At 41.2% G+C, this 18546-nt stretch overlaps 1 protein-coding gene across 2 annotated transcripts in view; it reads right to left on the bottom strand.

Annotated features, from left to right (window-relative positions):
• The window catches only part of KIAA2012 (KIAA2012 ortholog), a 108099-nt gene extending 90635 nt beyond the window's left edge, over positions 1 to 17464 (bottom strand). For both annotated transcript variants that reach the window (XM_055345357.1, XM_055345356.1), the window contains exons 1-3: positions 17381 to 17464; positions 15930 to 16214; positions 1192 to 1351 (exon numbers count right to left, since the gene is read on the bottom strand). In XM_055345357.1, the coding sequence (XP_055201332.1) occupies positions 1192 to 1351; positions 15930 to 16214; positions 17381 to 17464 (529 nt within the window). The remainder of the gene's footprint in view (positions 1 to 1191; positions 1352 to 15929; positions 16215 to 17380) is intronic.
• Positions 17465 to 18546: the final 1082 nt, after the last annotated feature.

The following is an 18546-nucleotide window of genomic DNA, read 5'->3' as shown; positions in this document are numbered from 1 at the left end:
TTTTGATGTTAAGTGGGGTTCTTATCCTTGAAGATGTTGGACCTGGCCTCTGAGGCAGTGGTCTGGTCTTTCCTCTGCCCCCACCCAATGATAAACATATCTTTGGTTAAGAAGCTTTTTCTCAGAAGTGTTAAATAAATAGAACTGCCTATAATGCTGGGCCTGCCATGAAAGTAAAACCAATTACTGGACAAAACCCACATCTCATTTTCCTTTAAGTCATCACTTACTGGGGAGAGAGCTGTTTTCTCTCCTTTCCCAAGGTAAACCTATAAAACAAGAAGCAAGTCAGTCTTCCTCTGGTCCTGTCTGTTTGTACTGAAGTAATGGCAAACACCCAGTGGGTGCTGGCAAATCCTATTTCTCACTCCTCTCATCCCCAACAGGTTTGCCAAATAAAATAGGAGATGTCCAGTTAAAATTGAATTTCAGAGAAACAGTGAATAATTTTTAAGCAAAAATATGTACCAAATATTGCAAGTTTAATTCTGTGTGTGTGTGTGTGTGTGTGTGTGTGTGTGTGTGTGTGTGTATGTCTGTGCAGGTCTCTGTGTGTATGCATTAAACCTGGCAACTTGAATCCCCGGTAGTTTCCTGTTTTCATTTTTAAGCCTTTACAGAGTACATTTGGAGTCTCTGTTCAGCATGAGGGCAGGCCTTCTGCTGAAGGCCTAACATTTCTACTTCCTGGAGGATCTGAGATCACTTCAGAAGGCAACTCAGGAATGTTGGGGTGAATGTGGAGCTGGGAGTGAATAAAGGATTTGCCTTCTAGTCCCAGCCCTGCTTTTGACTGAATGATTTTGGATGTATTGCTTTGTCCCCCATCCCCAGGGCCTCTTTTTCCTTGTCTTGTAAAAGACAGAGATTGATATGGAGGATCTAAAGTCTCTGAGTGGGGAAGGTTGGGAAGAAAGTTTTGCTTGGGATGTGGAGTGTGGAAATCCTAAGAGGAGCTAGAGAGAAGTCAAAACTTCAGGTTTTATGTTCTTCTGCAAATATGGCGGAAGATAAAGGGCAAAAAGTATGATAGAGGCTCTCAGTTCCCAAGCTTGAGCACCTTTGCCTTAACACAAAATTGTACCTGAAATTCTAGCATTTCAGGACTTGATGGAAAACACACCCTCACATCAGAATTCAAGGCAGGGCATCACAGGGTGTATTGGTGTATCCTCCCATTGCCCCACTGACCTGCACATTGGAGCCTGTACATGGTGTCAGGGGGCCATGTCTGCAAGAGGCCTCGCAGGTATCTCTTGGCTGAATACCCAGGCTGCATCTGCCGTTGGGCCTGGGTCTCTGGTTGGCTTCGGAAGTGGAGGTACGGTTGCCAGGCTCTGTCCTGTTCCCTCTGTGGGGACACCAGTCAGGAAACAGCATGGCTGCTGAGTCCTGAACCTCCCAGTGATACAGGCTGGTTAGCATGATCCTCCTGGATAATCTGGGAGCCTCCTGGAAGGTGCCTCAGGGCACCCGAAACAAATGCCTCAGCCAACAAACATAAACCAAAAACCCACAGAGCAAAGCACTGAAAGGCCCCTGCAGATTTGAGTTGGAAGGAGAAGGAGAAATGAGAAATTCCAGACCCCATCTTGAGACAAAGCCTCAGAAAAGAATAAGAACCTCAAAGAAAACACATTACTTAGTTCAGCCTGTGGAAATAATTTTAGTACCTTAAAAAGTGGTCCTGTAGGGCAATGGGAAAGTCAGCTCAACAAGTCAGCATTGCCGGTTAATGTTTGCAATGTGAATAATGGGACAAACTATGTTCATGTTAATGGGAAGCCTGGCATTTTGAAAATATCTGGCTCTGCTACATTTCATTTCAGCCCAGGAGAATTTTCTGGGAACCTACCTGCTAAAGTCAGTTCCACTGTATAAGGCATCATGGGGAATGTGTGAATATGAACATCTCACACTTAGCTGGGGATATATATTCTACAAAGAACTTTCACCTCATTATAATCCTTTAATGTGGGTGAGTTAATAAGATAACTAATTAAATTATGCAGAACTCTCTAAGGATGATCAGTTAAGAACAGAATAGCAAAGATGTGGACTTGTGTTGACAGCTATCTGCCTCCCCCTTGTCCCTGTAGACATCACCAATCAATCATGGCATTCTTGACTGATGAACAGATTGTGATTTCAGAGTCCTTCTTTTACAAACTTTTAAAGGATTATTTATTTATTTGAGAGAGAAAGAGAGGGAGAAAGAGAGAGAATGAGAATGGGGGAAAGGAAAGAGGGAGAGGGAGAGACAGAATCCCAAGCAGATTTGGTGCTGAGCATGAAGCCTGACACAGGACTTGATCTCACGACCCTGAAATCATGACCTGAGCTGAAACCAAGAGTTGGGTGCTGAACCAACTGAGGCACCTAGGCACCCCATTCTCTTGTAAATTTTTTTAAAAATTGATGCATAATTTATGTATGATAACATACACAGAGCTAAAATGTTCAGTTTAATAAAATCTGACAATTGTATACACCTTTGTAACCACCACACAAAACAAAACATAGCCCAGAAAGCTCCCTCATATTACTTGCTGGTCAATTTTCCACACCCATCAGGTAATCACCATTGTTGAGGTTAGTAAGCCACTGGCCCGGGTAACTTTGCTAAATCCTGTCGGAACTTCTCAAAGAAAAATGGTTAAATTTTAAAAAGTAAAGAAAAAAGAAAAAATATGATCGAAATAAAGAACCTGCTTAATGTGGAGAGAAAGGCCTTAGGTATTGCTCTGCTGGGCAAATCTGTGGTTTGCTCCCGTTCTGATGTATGCAGGAGATCAAAATGCCACAGAAGGATAGCCTACAGCTGTAGCTGAGAAATCAAGACCGCCAGAGACTCTTCAGCTAAAGAGAAGGCTGAGAAGCCAAAGTCCATAGGACAAAGGAATACATCTGCTGAGGAGAGAGAAACAGGTACCCAGGGTAGACATTCATTCAATCATTCATTCATTCATTCATTCATTCATTCATTCATTCATACAGTGTATCAAATAAGATGCCAGGCACTGGGGGAATAGGGACAAATAAGACAAACTGATAACTAACAAATAATTTGAGTAACAGAGAAAATAAAGCATGGCTAATTATTCAATTGGCTGTATTCTTTAAGAATTTGTAAATTAAATGAATGTTTAGAATCCAAACAGAGCATCCAGATGTCTTTGAGGTCTGGATATTTTATGTGGCAGGTAGTTCAAATGCAAAAATATCCCAAATAATTCAGTCCCACATAAATCTTGAGGATTTTTCCAGAGGATAAGAAAGAATTATAGAGGGCAGCCCAGGTGACTCAGTGGTTTAGCACTGTCTTCAGCCCAGGGCATGATCTTGGAGACCCGGAATCGAGTCCTGAGTTGGGCTCCCTGCATGGAGCCTGCTTCTCCCTCTGCCTGTGTCTCTGCCTCTTTCTGTGTGTGTCTCTCTCATGGATAAATAAATAAAATCTAGAAAGGAAGGAAGGAAGGAAGGAAGGAAGGAAGGAAGGAAGGAAGGAAGGAAGGAAGGAAGAAAGAAAGAAAGAAAGAAAGAAAGAAAGAAAGAAAGAAAGAACTTGAGTCACTTTGCGCCCACTGCCCAGTGGGCGCAAAGTGACTCAAGTTCTTATGCACTCCATTTTTTTCATTTGGTCACATAATAATCTTTACTGAGCATCTTCTATGTGCCGGGCACTGTGGTAAGCCATGGAATATGAAGCCATTTGATCTAAGGCCTTTTCTGGGTGAATTGGAACTTCATTTCCTCCCTGAAAATCTTTGCTTCAAATGACTCCTCTCTGAATGAAACAAGACCTAGCCTCCTCTGAGAAGCTGTGGTCCCTATGTAGATGGCATTATGCACTGTTTGATCTGGACAAGAGCCCCTTGTTGTTTCCAATTTGTGAGTAGTTTTGAAGTATCAGCTTGGTTCTGAAGCTTTACTGGGCAACTTGGTAAATGGGGCAGAGAGTTACTGAGAAGAATAGGGAATCTTTTGTCCTGGAATTTGGGGTATCTTATATATATTTTTGCCTATACTTTGAGAGCTGATCTTGGTCTCTGTGTTAGTTTCCTATTGCTGCTTTTTTAAAGATTTTATTTATTTGAGAGGGAGAGCAAGAGCGAGAGAGAGAGAGAAAGAGAGCAGAGAGTGCGCACGGAGGGAAGGGGAAGCAGACTCTCCACTGAGCACAGAGCCTGAGGTGGGCCTCAGACCCACGACCCAAAAATCATGACCTAAGCTGAAACCAAGAGTCTGAAGCTCCACCACCTGAGCCACCCAGGTACCCCAATAATCTCTTTGTTTTAAGGTCATCTGATTAGCAAACTTAATTCCATTTGCAACTTTTATTTTCCTTTACCATTTAACCTAATATATTCATATGTTCCAGGGATTAGGACATCACATCTTTGGGAGTCATGATTCTGCCTGCCATGGGTTCTTTTCAGTTTTTTCTGATTTTTCTTAGTAGTTTCTCAAATCATGCCAATGAAGTTGATTGATAAGTTTCTTATCTCATTGGATAAACTGATGCGCTGAGAGAGAAACCCAAGGCCTGTTTAGGGTTACCAAGGAGAGCAGTCAGGGTTAAATCTATTCACTCATTTCCAAGGTGTGGAATAATATGTTAAGTAGAAAAAAAGCAAGACACAAAAGAAGACGTAAAGTACAGTTATAATCTCATAAAAGTATGTTTTATAAATGTATAATCATGGTGGAAAGACTGAAAGAAAATATATTAAAGTTCTAATAACAGTGGTAATAGGGAGTTGGGCATGAGATTACAGTCAGCTTTTTTTCTTTTCCCTTTTTAAAAATAAAATTAAAAATCCATTAATATAGTTAGATTATATTAATAAATGGAAAACATGTTAAAATTATTTTATTGGACCCACCCTCTTCTCCTAGGTATAATCTCAATTCCTTCTCCAACATTATCCTGGACTTCTAACCACCAGAAGTAACTATAAAAGTTAAAAGGAGACAGAAGGAAACCAAGAAGGGAGTTTCTGAAACGGGGAAATAAGCCACAGCAGGAGGCTGTCTGTGATGGTTTCAGACTTCTCAGGCCTGCCTTGGCTTTGCCAATCAACTCCAGCTTTTGGTTTCTAATGAAATGAGTAATTGGTGTACAGAGTGGCCTGGTGTCCACACTCCACCAGAGTACTTGCCTTAGTCAGGGACTCTCTCTGGCCGGCCATGTTCCCAGTGCCCCCCCAGGCCTCCAGATGCAGAGGAGCAAGTTGGACCCCCAGTACTTGTCCCCACCCATGTACTGGCTGTCCTGTCCACACTGCCCCAATGCTAGTCAGTGAGGGTTTTCAGAGAATGAAAGGATCCAGTGCAGGCTGTGCTCCTGCTCAGCAGATACGGGGCGGCGGGGTGCCAGACTCCCCAGGAAGGCAAGAAAAGCCCAGGACAGTCAACTGCCATGTTACCACAGATGGTGGCCAGCCTTTGTGTGCAGGAGTCAACAGAGTAGAGAGAGAAGTCCAGAAATCCCAGGGCTGGCAGACAAAGCCCTTCACCCTTTGACCCTACCTACTTCTCCAGGTACATTTCCAGCTAGGAGTCATACCTGTCTAATCACCATTTCTCCTGCTTGCTTTCCCCCTTAGGCCTTCACTTACCTGTAACTAGAAGGATTCTCTCCACTTATTTTTACCATAGGACTCAGGTCAAATACTACCTCCTCAAGACATGGTCACTCTAATCTGGTCCTTGTGCCCCCCTACTGGGTAGAGGTTATGGCCTCTCCCTGTTACACACTAGCTACTAATATGTTCACCCAACGACTATTCGTTGAGCATCTGACATATGTCAGACACTCTTCTAGGCACTGAGTAGTTAATAACTACTCAAATTGTTAGCTCAGTTGAATGAAAATCCCAAAAATGTCTGTACTTTCCTGCTGAACACCTGTGTCCTGAACTGCCTACTTTAGTCAGAAGTCCTTCCTCTGAGGAGGAACCACAGCTGGTGCCTCCTGTTTCTCAGTCAGGCTTGCTGGAGTCAGTGTGCTTGGGCAAAGGTCAAACTTTTACACAGAGGATGACCACCCATTGTCCTTGCGCCTGTGCAAGTGTGACTGGAGCCAGCCTTGGAGATACCAGTTAAGTGCACCTGGAATAGAAGTGGGGTTGGGATGGGAAGGGAAAGATGTACAGCCACTTGCAGCTGTGCCTCAAAAGCCTTCTCCATCCCTAGCCTTTAATCAGCTTTGTGTAAACACTACCACTCTCAGCCAGCCATTTTCTCCGCAGATTAAATTTCTGTGATTCTGTGCAAATGATATTATCTCTCTCCCATATATCTTTGGTAACTGAATTTCCAGGGTATCAAGCCATTAAAAATAGAATGAGGGCACCTGGGTGGTACACTCGGTTAAGCATTTGGCTCTTGGTTTCCACTAAGATCATGATCTCAGAGTTGTGGAATTGGCCCCACATTGGACTGTGCACTCAGCATGGAATCTGCTTGAGATTCTCTCTCCCTCTCCTTCCATGTCTCCCACTCATACTCTCTCTGTTTCTCTCAAATAAATAAATAAATAAATAAATCTTCAAAAAGAGAGAGAGAGAGAGAGAGAGACAAAATCATAAAGGTGGTCTGAATTTCTCCATAGTTGCAATGTTGTAATAGGGCTTGATTCCTGACCAAACCACTTAGCATCAAAGATTTGACAGCCATATGTCACAAAAACAAAGGTACAACAACTAGAATTGAAAACAACAAAAATTAAGCTTCAGTTCTTATAAGAGCTCAGTCTGCCTGGGTTTGAATCCTGGCTCCATCATTTACTAGCTGTGTGACTTTTGGGGCATTACTTGACCCATCTGTACCTCAGTTAAGAAACTGTCAAATGAGGATGATGAAAATACATATCCTACATGCAAAAAAATGAATTTGGACCATTACCTCATACCATATACAAAAACTAACTCAAAATGGACCAAAGACTTAAGCATAAGAGCTAAAATTAGGGGCTGCCTGGGTGGCTCAGTAGTTGGGTGCCTGCCTTTGGCTCAGAGCGTGATCCCGGAGTCCTGGGATCGAGTCCCACATCGGGCTCCCTGCGTGGAGCCTGCTTCTCCCTCTGCCTATGTCTCTGCCTCTCTTTCGCTTTGTGTCTCTCATGAATAAATAAATAAATAAAATCTTTAAAAAAACAGAGCTAAAATTATAAAACTCTTAGGAAGAAAACATAGGAGAAAAGCTCCATGACATCGGATTTGGAAATAATTTATTGGATATGACATGAAAAAAAGCAGGCAACAAAAGAAAAAAATGGATAAGTTGGACTTCATAAAAATTTAAAACTTGTGCATCAAAGAATACCATCAACAGAGTGAAAAGGGAACCCACAGAATGGGAGAAAATATTTGTAAACCATGTATCTGATAAGGGATTAATATCTAGAATATATAAAGAACTCCTGCAACTCAAAAACAAGACAAAACAACCTGATTTTAAGAATGGACAAAGGACTTGAGTAGACAATTCTCCAAAAAAAGCATATCAATAGCCAATAAAGACTTGAAAAGATGTTCAGTGTTATTTATTAAGGAAATGCAAGTCAAAACCATGATGAAATACTTCACAACCATTAAGATGGATTTTATTTAAAATAGCAAAACAAAACAGAAGATAACAAGTGTTGGTGAGGATGTGGAGAAATCGAGACCCTTGCGTGTTGCTAGTGGGAATGTAAAATGATGCAGTTGCTGCTATGGAAAACAATATGACAGTTCCTCAAAAAATGAAAAATAAAATTACCATATGAGCCAGCAATTCCACTTCTGGGTATGTGCTGTAAAGAATTAAAAGCAGGAACATGAATAATGAACAGATAGATTTTTTTTAAAGTAATCTCTACACCCAACTGAGCCAGGCAGGTGGCCCAAACATATAGATAGATATTTATGTATCATGTGTATAGCAACTTTATTCACAATAGCCAAAATATGGACACAATCTAAATGTCTATTGATTGATGAATGGATAAACAAAACACAGTCTATACATAGAGGACTATTATTCAGCTTAAAGGAAAAAAGAAATTCTGATACATGCTACAACATGAATGAACCCTGAAAACATTAGGCTAAGGGAAATAAGCCAGTCACAAATACTACAAGGATAATTACTATATGATTCCATTCAGATGAGGTACTTAGGGTAGTCAAATTCAGAAAGACAAAAAGTAGAATGATGGTTGCCAGTAGCTGATGGGGAGGGAAATAGGAAATACTGTTTATCAGGTATAGAGTTTTAGTTTTGCAAGATAAAAAAAAATTCTGGGGGTCCCTGGCAGGCTCAGTTGGTAGAATGTGTGACTCCTTTCAGGGTTGTAAGTTCGAGCCCCTTGTTGGGTGTAGAGATTACTTAAAAATAAAATCTTTTTTTTTTTAAAGATTTTATTTATTCACAAGAGACACAGATGGAGAGGCAGAGACATAGGCAGAAGGAGAAGCAGGCTCCCCTTGGGGAGCCTAATGCAGGACTCCATCCCAGGACCCTGGGATCATGACCTAAGCCGAAGGTGGATGCTCAACCACTGTGCCACCCAGGCGCCTTAAAAATAAAATCTTAAACGGGCCTGGGTGGCTCAGTCAGTTAAACATCTGATTCGTGATTTTAGCTCAGGCCATGGTCTCAGGGTCATGAGATTGAGCCCTGCACCTGCATCTGGCTCTGTGCTCAGTGGGGAGTCTACTGGAGATTCTCTCTCTCCCTCTGCCCCTCCCCCAGCTCATGTTCTCTCTTTCTCTCTCAAATAAATAAATCAGTTTAAAAGAATAAATATAAAAAAATAAAAGAATAAAAGAATAAATAAAATATTTTTTAAAAGTTCTGGAGATGGATGGTGGTAATGGTTATACAGCAATGTGACTGTACCTACTGCCATTGAACTATATATTTAAAATTAATTTAAGTGGTAAATTTTATGTTACATACCTTATAAAGTTATATATATATATTTTTTTAAGTTGTTATAAATTTTACAATACACCTTATAAAGTTGTTGTGAGGATTAAATAAGTATAAAGTATTTATAATAGTGATGGATATAATAGTGTTATATACGTGTTAGCTATTATTATAAATATTCTCGAACTATTGGTTATATAAGGGAACCAATGGATGAAGCACATAAAGCCTAGAAAAATAGATGTCAACTGGATCATATATATGGCTATGGACATATTACTGTAACCCAGACTGATTTTGATGAAAATCTGATTTGCTTTCCTAGAATTGTAAGGGTTTTAAGGGATGTTTTGGAAGACCCAGATCCCTTCTTAAAAAATGCCACTAAAGCAAGAGAAATGCTGCTTTTCTCTGGAGGATGTGGAATGTTCAAAATCAGGCCCTTTAGGGTTTAGGAGTGGGGCTTTGGAATCAGTTGCCTGGGTTCCAATCCTAACTCCACCCCTTAGATGTGTAACTTTGGGCTTAATTAACTTCAAGCCCCAGTGTTTCCTCCTACAAAATGGAGGGTAAAGTTAGCACCCACTTCATAGACTTGTGCAAATTGAATGAGGATATATAGATAAAATGCCTGGTGTACACTTAGCACTCAAAAGGGCTAGCTATTATTGACAAAACCTTTGATTTCATTGTCATGGTTAAACCATGATTCATTCTTGATCTTTCCTACTTCTAGCTTTATTAAAGGCTCTAAGTATAACTGCTCAGGAGCTGTTCAGATGGAGGACATTTGGTAGAAAGGATACAGTCAGGTCACTCTGTCAACCCTTCCCTGCTTGACACTTTGTTGATAGCCATCAGAGCACTGAGCCCTTCTTAGGAACACCATCAAACAAGTAGCAACTTATTACAAAGGGAACTTCTTCCTCCTGATCCTGGGGGCTCAAAACATAATTTATAATTCTACCTACTTTTCTGTATTTTTCTATTTTGTATGATGAATCATTATGTATAGGACAGGAAAATAAACCTTATTCAAAAAGCATACTTCTCACAATATTACTTGATAAAACAGTACCCTGAAGGTGCCTTCATGTCTTGAACATTGGCTGAAAACACTAAATAAACACTCAAGGCTACATTTAAGAGCCTTGAGTATTGAGATATGGAGAAAAATTAGGCAATGTAGAATGTGTAGGGATATGTTCAGTGGAAGAAGGTTGGTACTACTCTTAAACGTAGCCACATTTATAAGGGAGATGGCAGGAGCAATACAATCTTAAAATCAACTATAGTAATCTAAATCCTATTTATCCCTCAATGGGACAGAGAAATGGGATGATTTGTGAATTGAATTTTTGAAACAAAATTAAAAAAATTGTTTATTTTTTTGAGAGAGAGCTTGAGCAGAGGGAAGGGCAGAGGAAGAGCGAGAGGGAGAAGCAGACTCCCTGCTGAGCCAGGGAGCCTGATACGGGGCTTGATCCCAGGACCCCAGGATCATGAACTGAGCAGAAGGCACATGCTTAACTGAGCCCTCACTCAGGCACCCTGAAACAAATTATTTTTAATATGCTATTTAATCAATATTCCATTGTTGAACCTTTGAAAATATTACCAGATTTATAAAATTCGAAAAGTAGAATAAGAGGGACATCTGGGTGCCTCAGTTGGTTAAGTGGCTGACTCTTGGTTTAGGCTCAGGTCATGAATAGGCTTCGAGCTCCACAGGGAGTCTGCTTCTCTTCTCCCTTTCCCTCTGTCCCCCTGCAAATAAATCTTTAAAAAAAAAAAAAAAAGGAGGGATGCCTGGGTGGCTCAGTGGTTGAACTGCTGACTTTGGCTCAGGGCATGCTCCTGGGGTGTTGGGATGGAGTCCTGTATCAGGCTCCTCACAGGGAGCCTACTTCTCTCTCTGCCTATGTCTCTGCCTCTCTCTGTGTGTCTCTCATGAATAAATAAAATCTTAAAAAAAAAAAGAATAAAAAATATTAGGGCACCTGGCTGACTTAGTCCGGAGAGCATGAAACCCTTGATCTCCAGGTTTTGAGTTCAAGCCCCATGCTGGGCATATAGAGCTTACTTAAAACAAAAAACATGAAAGCCCCCCAAACCCCATACTCTTTGTACCCAAATAAAAATTAAAAGTATTTTTTAAAAAAGACTGGGAAATACTAAAACAATGTGAAAATTCTTTAATATTTCTGATGATTTGATAAGTATTTGATGAATCTGCTATGTTTCAAGAGAATCATTTATGACTGTTATTTAGATACTACCCCAAATTATGGTTATTTATGTTTTATAGTTATTTGATTTCTAAATAATGGAAAGATGATTGTATTAAAGCCCTCAGGAAAAGAATGGTTACCACTTTGGGAATGTTTTAACAATATTTTCTTAAAGAAAAAAACCAACATATTGTGTGTATCTAGAAGTTTGAGAACTATGACATCTAATCTCTTGACTTAGCACTTGCCTTTGCTCATTAGGAGTTGGACTATCAAGAAAGTTAGAGAGTAAGTGTATGTTGAGCTGTAAAACCCAGACCTACTGCCACATGCATGTCATTATATCCATATATGGAACTGGAAATTATGTGAGGTGGTTTAAAAATTTAATTGCATCTCCCTGTGATGGGTTCTAGCATCACAGGTGTGAATGAGCTGGAATTTTGCAGGTTTCCTGATTCAGAATTTAGCCAGTATAGATCCTTCTGTAAGTAGCACTATCCTCTCTGTCTCCTATCTCTCCTTCCCTCTGCTCCACATCCCCATGTTGGTTGTTGGTTCTTTTACTTTGAGTGTGGTGTTTTTAACTCTTGAACTATATAGTATTTGGACAATGAAATACTGACCCTGAGGAATAGATGGTGTGGTTATTAGTGAGCTTAACTTACAGCACTGTTTCTATTTCATTTCCCTTCCTGATCCCACCTGGCTCCCTAGGGTCAACCTCATTCTATCACTGCCATCTTCTTTCAAAGGAACAGATTTTTACTTTTTAAATAGATTTTTACTTAAAAATTTTTTAATTTTATTTTTTAACTAGAGGAAATCTATTTTAATTACATATATACAGGGAATCATATCAACATGAGGATTCCCTGTAGACCTTTATTTTTAAAATTTCATGACTTAAAAAATAATGTTTGGGACACCTGGGTGGCTCAGCGATTGAGCATCTGCTCAGGGCGTGATCCCGTGGTCCAGGGATCGAGTCCCACGTCAGGCTCCCAACATGGAGCCTGGTTCTCCCTCTGCCTGTGTCTCTGCCTCTCTCTCTCTGTGTCTCTCATGAATAAATAAATAAAATAAAAATGTTTGGTAAAAAGGTATGTATAAATAAAAATATGACTTTTAATTCCACCACCCATGGCTAAATGTTGATGTGTATTCTGCTTGTATAACTAATTTTTAAAAGTTGGGGTTACATTAGAGAGGCAATGTTTTCTGTACTACCTAGTGTCGAATTCTGGTGTGATTATCTACATGGCTATATAATCTGTGCTTCAGTTTCTTCATCTCTAAAACGGTATAATGATAGTATACCCTCAGGACTGATAGGAATCAGATATAAGTAATATATAGGAAGTACTTAAAGCAGTGGCTGAAACATAGTAAATACTAAGAAAATGTTAATGAGCTTAGGTATTTTTATTATATGAATATTACTTTGTAATTTGCTCTAAGAATATACTGTGGACTTTTCTCATGTTATTCATGACTAATGCATGACTTTATTGCCTGACCCCAAATCCATTATATGACTGTACCATAATTTATTTAATCAATGTTTCATTGTTGGAGATTTATTATTTTCAATGTTTTGTGTAGCAATAAAATAATCTGTAGTAAACATCCTTGTGCATAAATTGTTGGGCACATCTCTGATTATTTTTAAGGCAAATTCCTATAAGTAGAATGTTGAATCAAAGTATTAGCTCTTTATAGGCTTTTGCCAAAATGTCCGGAAAAGTCATGTGAATGTGTGCTTCTAATGTATGAGACAGCTAGTTTCCCCATAGCCTTCCCAGCCCTGGGTATTATGATGCAAAAAGCCTCTTGCCAGTCTGTAGCTTTCATAATCCGATGGTGGTCTGCAACTTACAAAGCTCTTCTCTTCTGAGCTGTTCATTTCCTTTAATTCCAAACCCCTTCAAGTTCTTCTATTTGAACCTACAATGTCCTCTAATCCTAAATTTCTGCTCTGTAACTATTATTTTCTTTCCCTTCTGATTTCCTCACACAATTTCCCTTCTGCCCTCTTTGGGGTAGACAACAGCATTCTGTTTTGTTATAGGTGTGTGTTATAAATCTGGTAGGTAGGTACCACAGGAAGACAGGAACCTCCCCTCTTTACTGAGCCCAAGTTTAAGCCAAGATGAAGCCATCCCCAAATAGACTCTTCTACTTTATAAAGTAAAAATATCCCTGCTGCCTGAAATATTCAAGTGTCTGAGCACTGTGGAAGGTATTCTTATTCTTGACAGTAAATTAGCCTACATAGCAGTGTCCAACCAGGAAAACAGAACCACTCTTAAGTATTTAAACACAGCAAAAATATAATTCAGGGAATTGGTTGCACAGGTGATTAGAGAGCTCGGAAGCCAGAAAGAGAGTGAGGCAACACTGAGATTGTAACATCAGAAAGCTAGCACCAAGCTTGTGCTCAGGGACAGAGGGAGGAGCAGGTGTAGTCAGCTGGAGGAACCTGGTGAGGAGCCACACTGGGCCTGTCTGTTGGGAGCTAGGAGACAGAGGTGATGCAGGTGTTTCTGACCACTTACAGATAGAAGGGAAGGGGAGAAATACCCTGGCTTTTCTCTTCTCTCTCTCCAATCTCCTTTCAGTGTCTTCCACTGGCAAATTCAACTAGAAGCCAGTTGACATAGATGTTTATGGAATTATATATAGCCTGTGGTCAACCCCACTTTTGTGCAGAGCAAAGTAAGGTAAAGGTGAGGAAAGAGAAATGGGTGTGAGGGCAAACAGGCAAAAGCCTGGTACAATGACATCTGGAGGCCTTTCCAGGCCCACAGACAATAGGGCAAAGTGCAAAGCATGCCTGCCCTAGAGAGGTAGACAATCCTGGGCTTGAGTTCTGCCTCTGTCACTTACTAGCTCTGAGACATTGGCCAGACCACTTAACTCTTCTGAGCCTCAGTTTTCTTATTTATGAAAGGGGGCAAGAAAAACCATATGTCACTGAGTCACTGTGAGGGTTAAATAAAATAATAGCCATAATATAATAGTAAGCATTCCACAATAATTGGTTTCCTTTCACTCAAGAATTTATGATTTTAAGAGAAAGGACAGTGAGCATTTGGTCACATACAAACTTCTCTGTATTTTGAAAGAAGAATGAGGGGCATAGTAATCTTTTCTTTTGGAAGCTCTGCCTAGGGTGGAATAGGTGATAAGTTGCCCAATAATGATACTGGGAGATGATGTAAGAACTACTGAAAATATCCTACATGATCGATTTATTCATTCCACAAGCATTTATTTTCTAGAAATGATTTAGACATGGTCCCTGCCCTCAAAGAGATGGTAACAAATGGACAAAGAGATACATTGCAATGCATGATGGTATGGGAATGTTCACAGAGGAGAGAGCAATGGGATATCTTTACCTAGAGAAATGGGAGAAGGCTTCACTGAAGAAATGACATCTAAGCCATATTTTGAAGGGTAAGCAGGAGCTTTGAAGGGTAAGCAAGAGCATAGAAGCAGATGCGAAAGCATAGAGTCAGAAAAGGGCACAGAATGTTTGGGGAACAGTGAGCTATTCACATGGGTGGGGTCTTGAGGGGCTCATAGTTAAGGTGGTGGTAAGAACAAGTGGCAGATGTGGGTAGCTTTGGAAAAGAAAGTCAGCATGAAGGGCCTGGTATAAGAATTTAATGACTATTATGTGGGGAATGAGAAGTCAGCAGACTTTTATTTATGTATTTATTTTTAAAAGATTTTATTTATTCATGAGAGACATAGAGAGACAGAGACATAGGTAGAGGTAGATGGGAGCCTGATATGGGACTTGATCCCAGGACCCCAGAATCATGACCCGAGCCAAAGGCAGAAGCTCAAACACTGAGCCACCCAGGTGCCCCACCAGCAGACTTTTAAACTAGGGAGTAACCAGGGTGCTCCTGGGTGGCTTGGTTGGTTAAGCATCTGCCTTCAGCTCAGGTCATGATCTGAGGGCCATGGGTTCAAGCCCCACATTGGGCTCCCTGGTCAGTGGGGACTCTGCTTCTCTCTCTCCCTCTGCCCCTCCCTACTTGTGCTCTTTGCTCTCTCTCATGCTCTCTCTCTCTCAAATAAATAAATAAAATCTTAAAAAGTAAAAAACTAGGGAGTAACCCAGTATTTATAACCTAGAATTGTATAATTCTTCCCAGACTCTCTCAATGGCTTCAGCCAAAGGGCTGATGCATGCAGTTACATCAAGCAGGGGACATGTGGACATCTCCTAAGACATTAGGAAGTATGAATCAGAAAAATGATTATACAGGTTTTCCCTTAATATTAAATTCAGAATGGAAAAACTCATTAACTTCTCCTGCAGATGCTGAAGGGCTCAAGGTAAATATTTAAAATGTTCTCCCTCTCATTTCCACAAAGCCAAAAACATCAGAGGTGTGAGGATGATGCTTGTAGCTATAAGACAGGATTTCAAGGATTCTGATGAAATGTCTGCTGGCCTGGATCCTTCTGAAGCTGAAAAGGACTTTGTGTTACTCTAACAGAAAGGAAGATATGAGATAGTGGGAACACAGCCCCTGATACCTTTAGAGCCCTTTCAACATACATTATCTCATTTATGCTTCATGACAATGCGAAGCACATAGGGTCAAGAGTACAATCCCATCTGAGAGATGAAGAAATGGAGGTATTAGGGTTTCATAACCTCCCCAGGCCCTAGGAAGTCATAGCCAAAGCTACAACTGGATTTCTGGACATGCAGGCCAGAGCCTTCCCCAAGCCCAGGACTGCTCTGCCTACCTGTCTCCTTCCATATGACAGGATGGCTTCTTTAAGGTCCTGAAGTGTGTGTAGTTCAAGATCTGGCCTCTTCCTGTGGCCTTTGGGGCAGTAGGGGCCTCTTCTCCTCTCTTCGGGTGTCCATGCTGATATGGCTAAACCTTCTGAGTAGAGGATCAGAGCACCTTTTCTAGTACTGAATGTTTTAGGAAGAAAGAGGCTCCAGGTGTGCTGATTGGCACTGCCCTTATCCTGCGGTTTGTTGACCAGGACATAATCTTCTGGGGACTTCCAGTTCAAGTAATCCTGCCATAGAAAGAAGCCACCTTGATCCAAGGCCCCTTTATAGGAATACCACCTGTGCAAGGTGTTTGACATTTCTTTAGTGACTGTTTTTCTCTGAATTTTTTCCATGGTGTCACAGAACACAACCACTCTTAGCAACTGGTTTTGGTCTCCACATCTCAGAATCAGTAGAATCTAAGGCAGGGTTCTGATTTGCCCCATACAACTTTCAGAGCCATTCATGCCTGGAGGCTTAGATAGGCCAGTTAAAATTTCCTGGTATGCAAGTAAGTAGTCACAATTATCAAGGGCAGCAGATAACTTTGAAATTAGAACTGGACTAGCTGGCAGTTTAAATAGGGGAAAACCATTCATTCCAGCCATCACTTCAGCTGTACACAGGGAGAATGTCTATACATTCCAGATGCTATGTAACATTACCTAATTTGGCTATTTAGGACCCTATAAAGTAGTTGCATATCTTGTAAGTAAGTAAATGCCATTGGCCACAGAGGTCCTTTGAAACTTTATATGTCTTTTAATATAGCAAAGGTCAAATATCATGACAAACTACCATGACAATGGAAATCTCTATGTGATCCAAAAATTTTCAAAGAACCCCACTGGATATCTTATTCCTGGCAGGGTTCAATGAAATAAAATTCCAGAACAAGGGAATGTTGCCACCTCTTTAAAATCTTCTAAAAGGGGATTTTTTTAAAATGTTTTTATTTTTTGCCTCTGTTAAGTATGAGTCTTCTGGGTTGAATTCCAAAAAGTTTAAGGAAGCCATCGAAATGGCATGAATATACACAGCGTTCCAGCCACAGAGCACAACTTCTAAAGACCAAACAGCCATCAATTTGCCTAGAACCCAGGTGGAAATTCTGGTCTTGACCCAAACCATCTGAATTCTAAATAGTCTGGAATCTCCTTCAGTCTAAAGCAAATGAGGCTGTAAGTCAGTGTGCAAGGAGAAGGAAGAGGGTCCCAGTGGCAATATGGATGTGCAAGCAAACTTCCTTATTTTCTTGAGTTTTACCAAGGAGGAAGGAAAGTCTGTTGGCGATACCCACCAACCTCCCTGACAAACCAAACCAAAACACACACGGCTCAGCCCCAAATGGAAAAAGAGAGCATTCCTCTCCCACCCCCCAAATCTGCCTTTATTCATCTATAAGACTCACCTCTGGTTCAAAATAGACTTCTAGCTTCTGTTTGTTCTGGACCAACTTCCCATGTCCCCGGCTCAGGAGAGAGAGCGTGAACATGTTTCCCTTCTGACCACCCTCCTCAAGGGTAGTTCATCTTGGTTTTGAAGGCTGAAAACTGGTCACACCTCAAGATTTCCTGAGCTCAGCAGTGAGCCCAAGAAGACCACAAACACTGGGCCTTTTATTAAATACATTTTTCCTTCGTACAGCAGCTTCTTAATAACAACCAGCCACACAGTTTAGACAGTGTGTGTCTTTGTCAGGAGAAAAAATAAACCGCAAACCCAGACTCCTCAAGCTCTGGATTGTCTACTCTCTGGGCAACCTCTCTCTCTTCTTCGCCTGCTCCTTCCTTGTTGTCCCTTGGTCCTGTTGCTCTGTTACCGGGCCGTGTGCATCTACAGATCTGGGCCACTGCACCATCCTTCTTCTCATTGTGAGTGGAGGTTGTTTCCTGGTTGCTATGGCAGCACAGGGACGTGAAGTCTCTGAAACCAGCCTAGGCAAGGCAGAGACTGCTGAGGGCAGTGTTCACACACTGGGGGGGAGGGAAGGTCAAATGGACGGTTAAGGGACCAGGCTCAGATTTCAAATCCCAATTGCAGGAGCAGGGGCAAGGTTGAGATATTTTTTGTTAGAGTACTCATCTTGCTTTTAGAGGGTGTCTTCCCCTTTCTTCTGATATGCTAGCCTTTTCCCGTCACCTAACCATTAACAGACTCAGAGTAGTCGTCTCTGTCACCTTAAGCAACCTGTGACGTTTTCCTTGGCTAAATTCCAGCATCTCCTCAACTGGACATGAGGCCTTTTTATGGTAATTGCTGCTTTGCACGGGTGAGTGCAGATACTGGGAGTCTCCAGATTCCTTTGCGTGTCTCATTCAGGCAACTCCTAATCTCCAGAGGGAGGTCCTTGAGGGGGGGGGGGTGCATTTTGGTTGTCACTATGACTGGGGACCACTGCTGGCATTTAGCAAGCAGGAGCCAGGGATGCTAAATGTTCCGTAGTGCGTAGGACTGTCCTGCATGATGCAGAATTTTCCCACTTTGCTTACCAGTAGCACCCACGTGGAGAAACACAGCTACAGGCTAGGCTGCTTGGCTCTCTCCTTGATGCTGACACTATGAGGGCAGGATGAG

Source organism: Nyctereutes procyonoides, unplaced genomic scaffold (assembly GCF_905146905.1).
Source record: "Nyctereutes procyonoides isolate TBG_1078 unplaced genomic scaffold, NYPRO_anot_genome, whole genome shotgun sequence".
Taxonomy (NCBI): domain Eukaryota; kingdom Metazoa; phylum Chordata; class Mammalia; order Carnivora; family Canidae; genus Nyctereutes; species Nyctereutes procyonoides.
The sequence above is the reverse complement of the archived record's forward strand: the minus strand, read 5'-3'. Positions and strand labels throughout refer to the sequence as shown.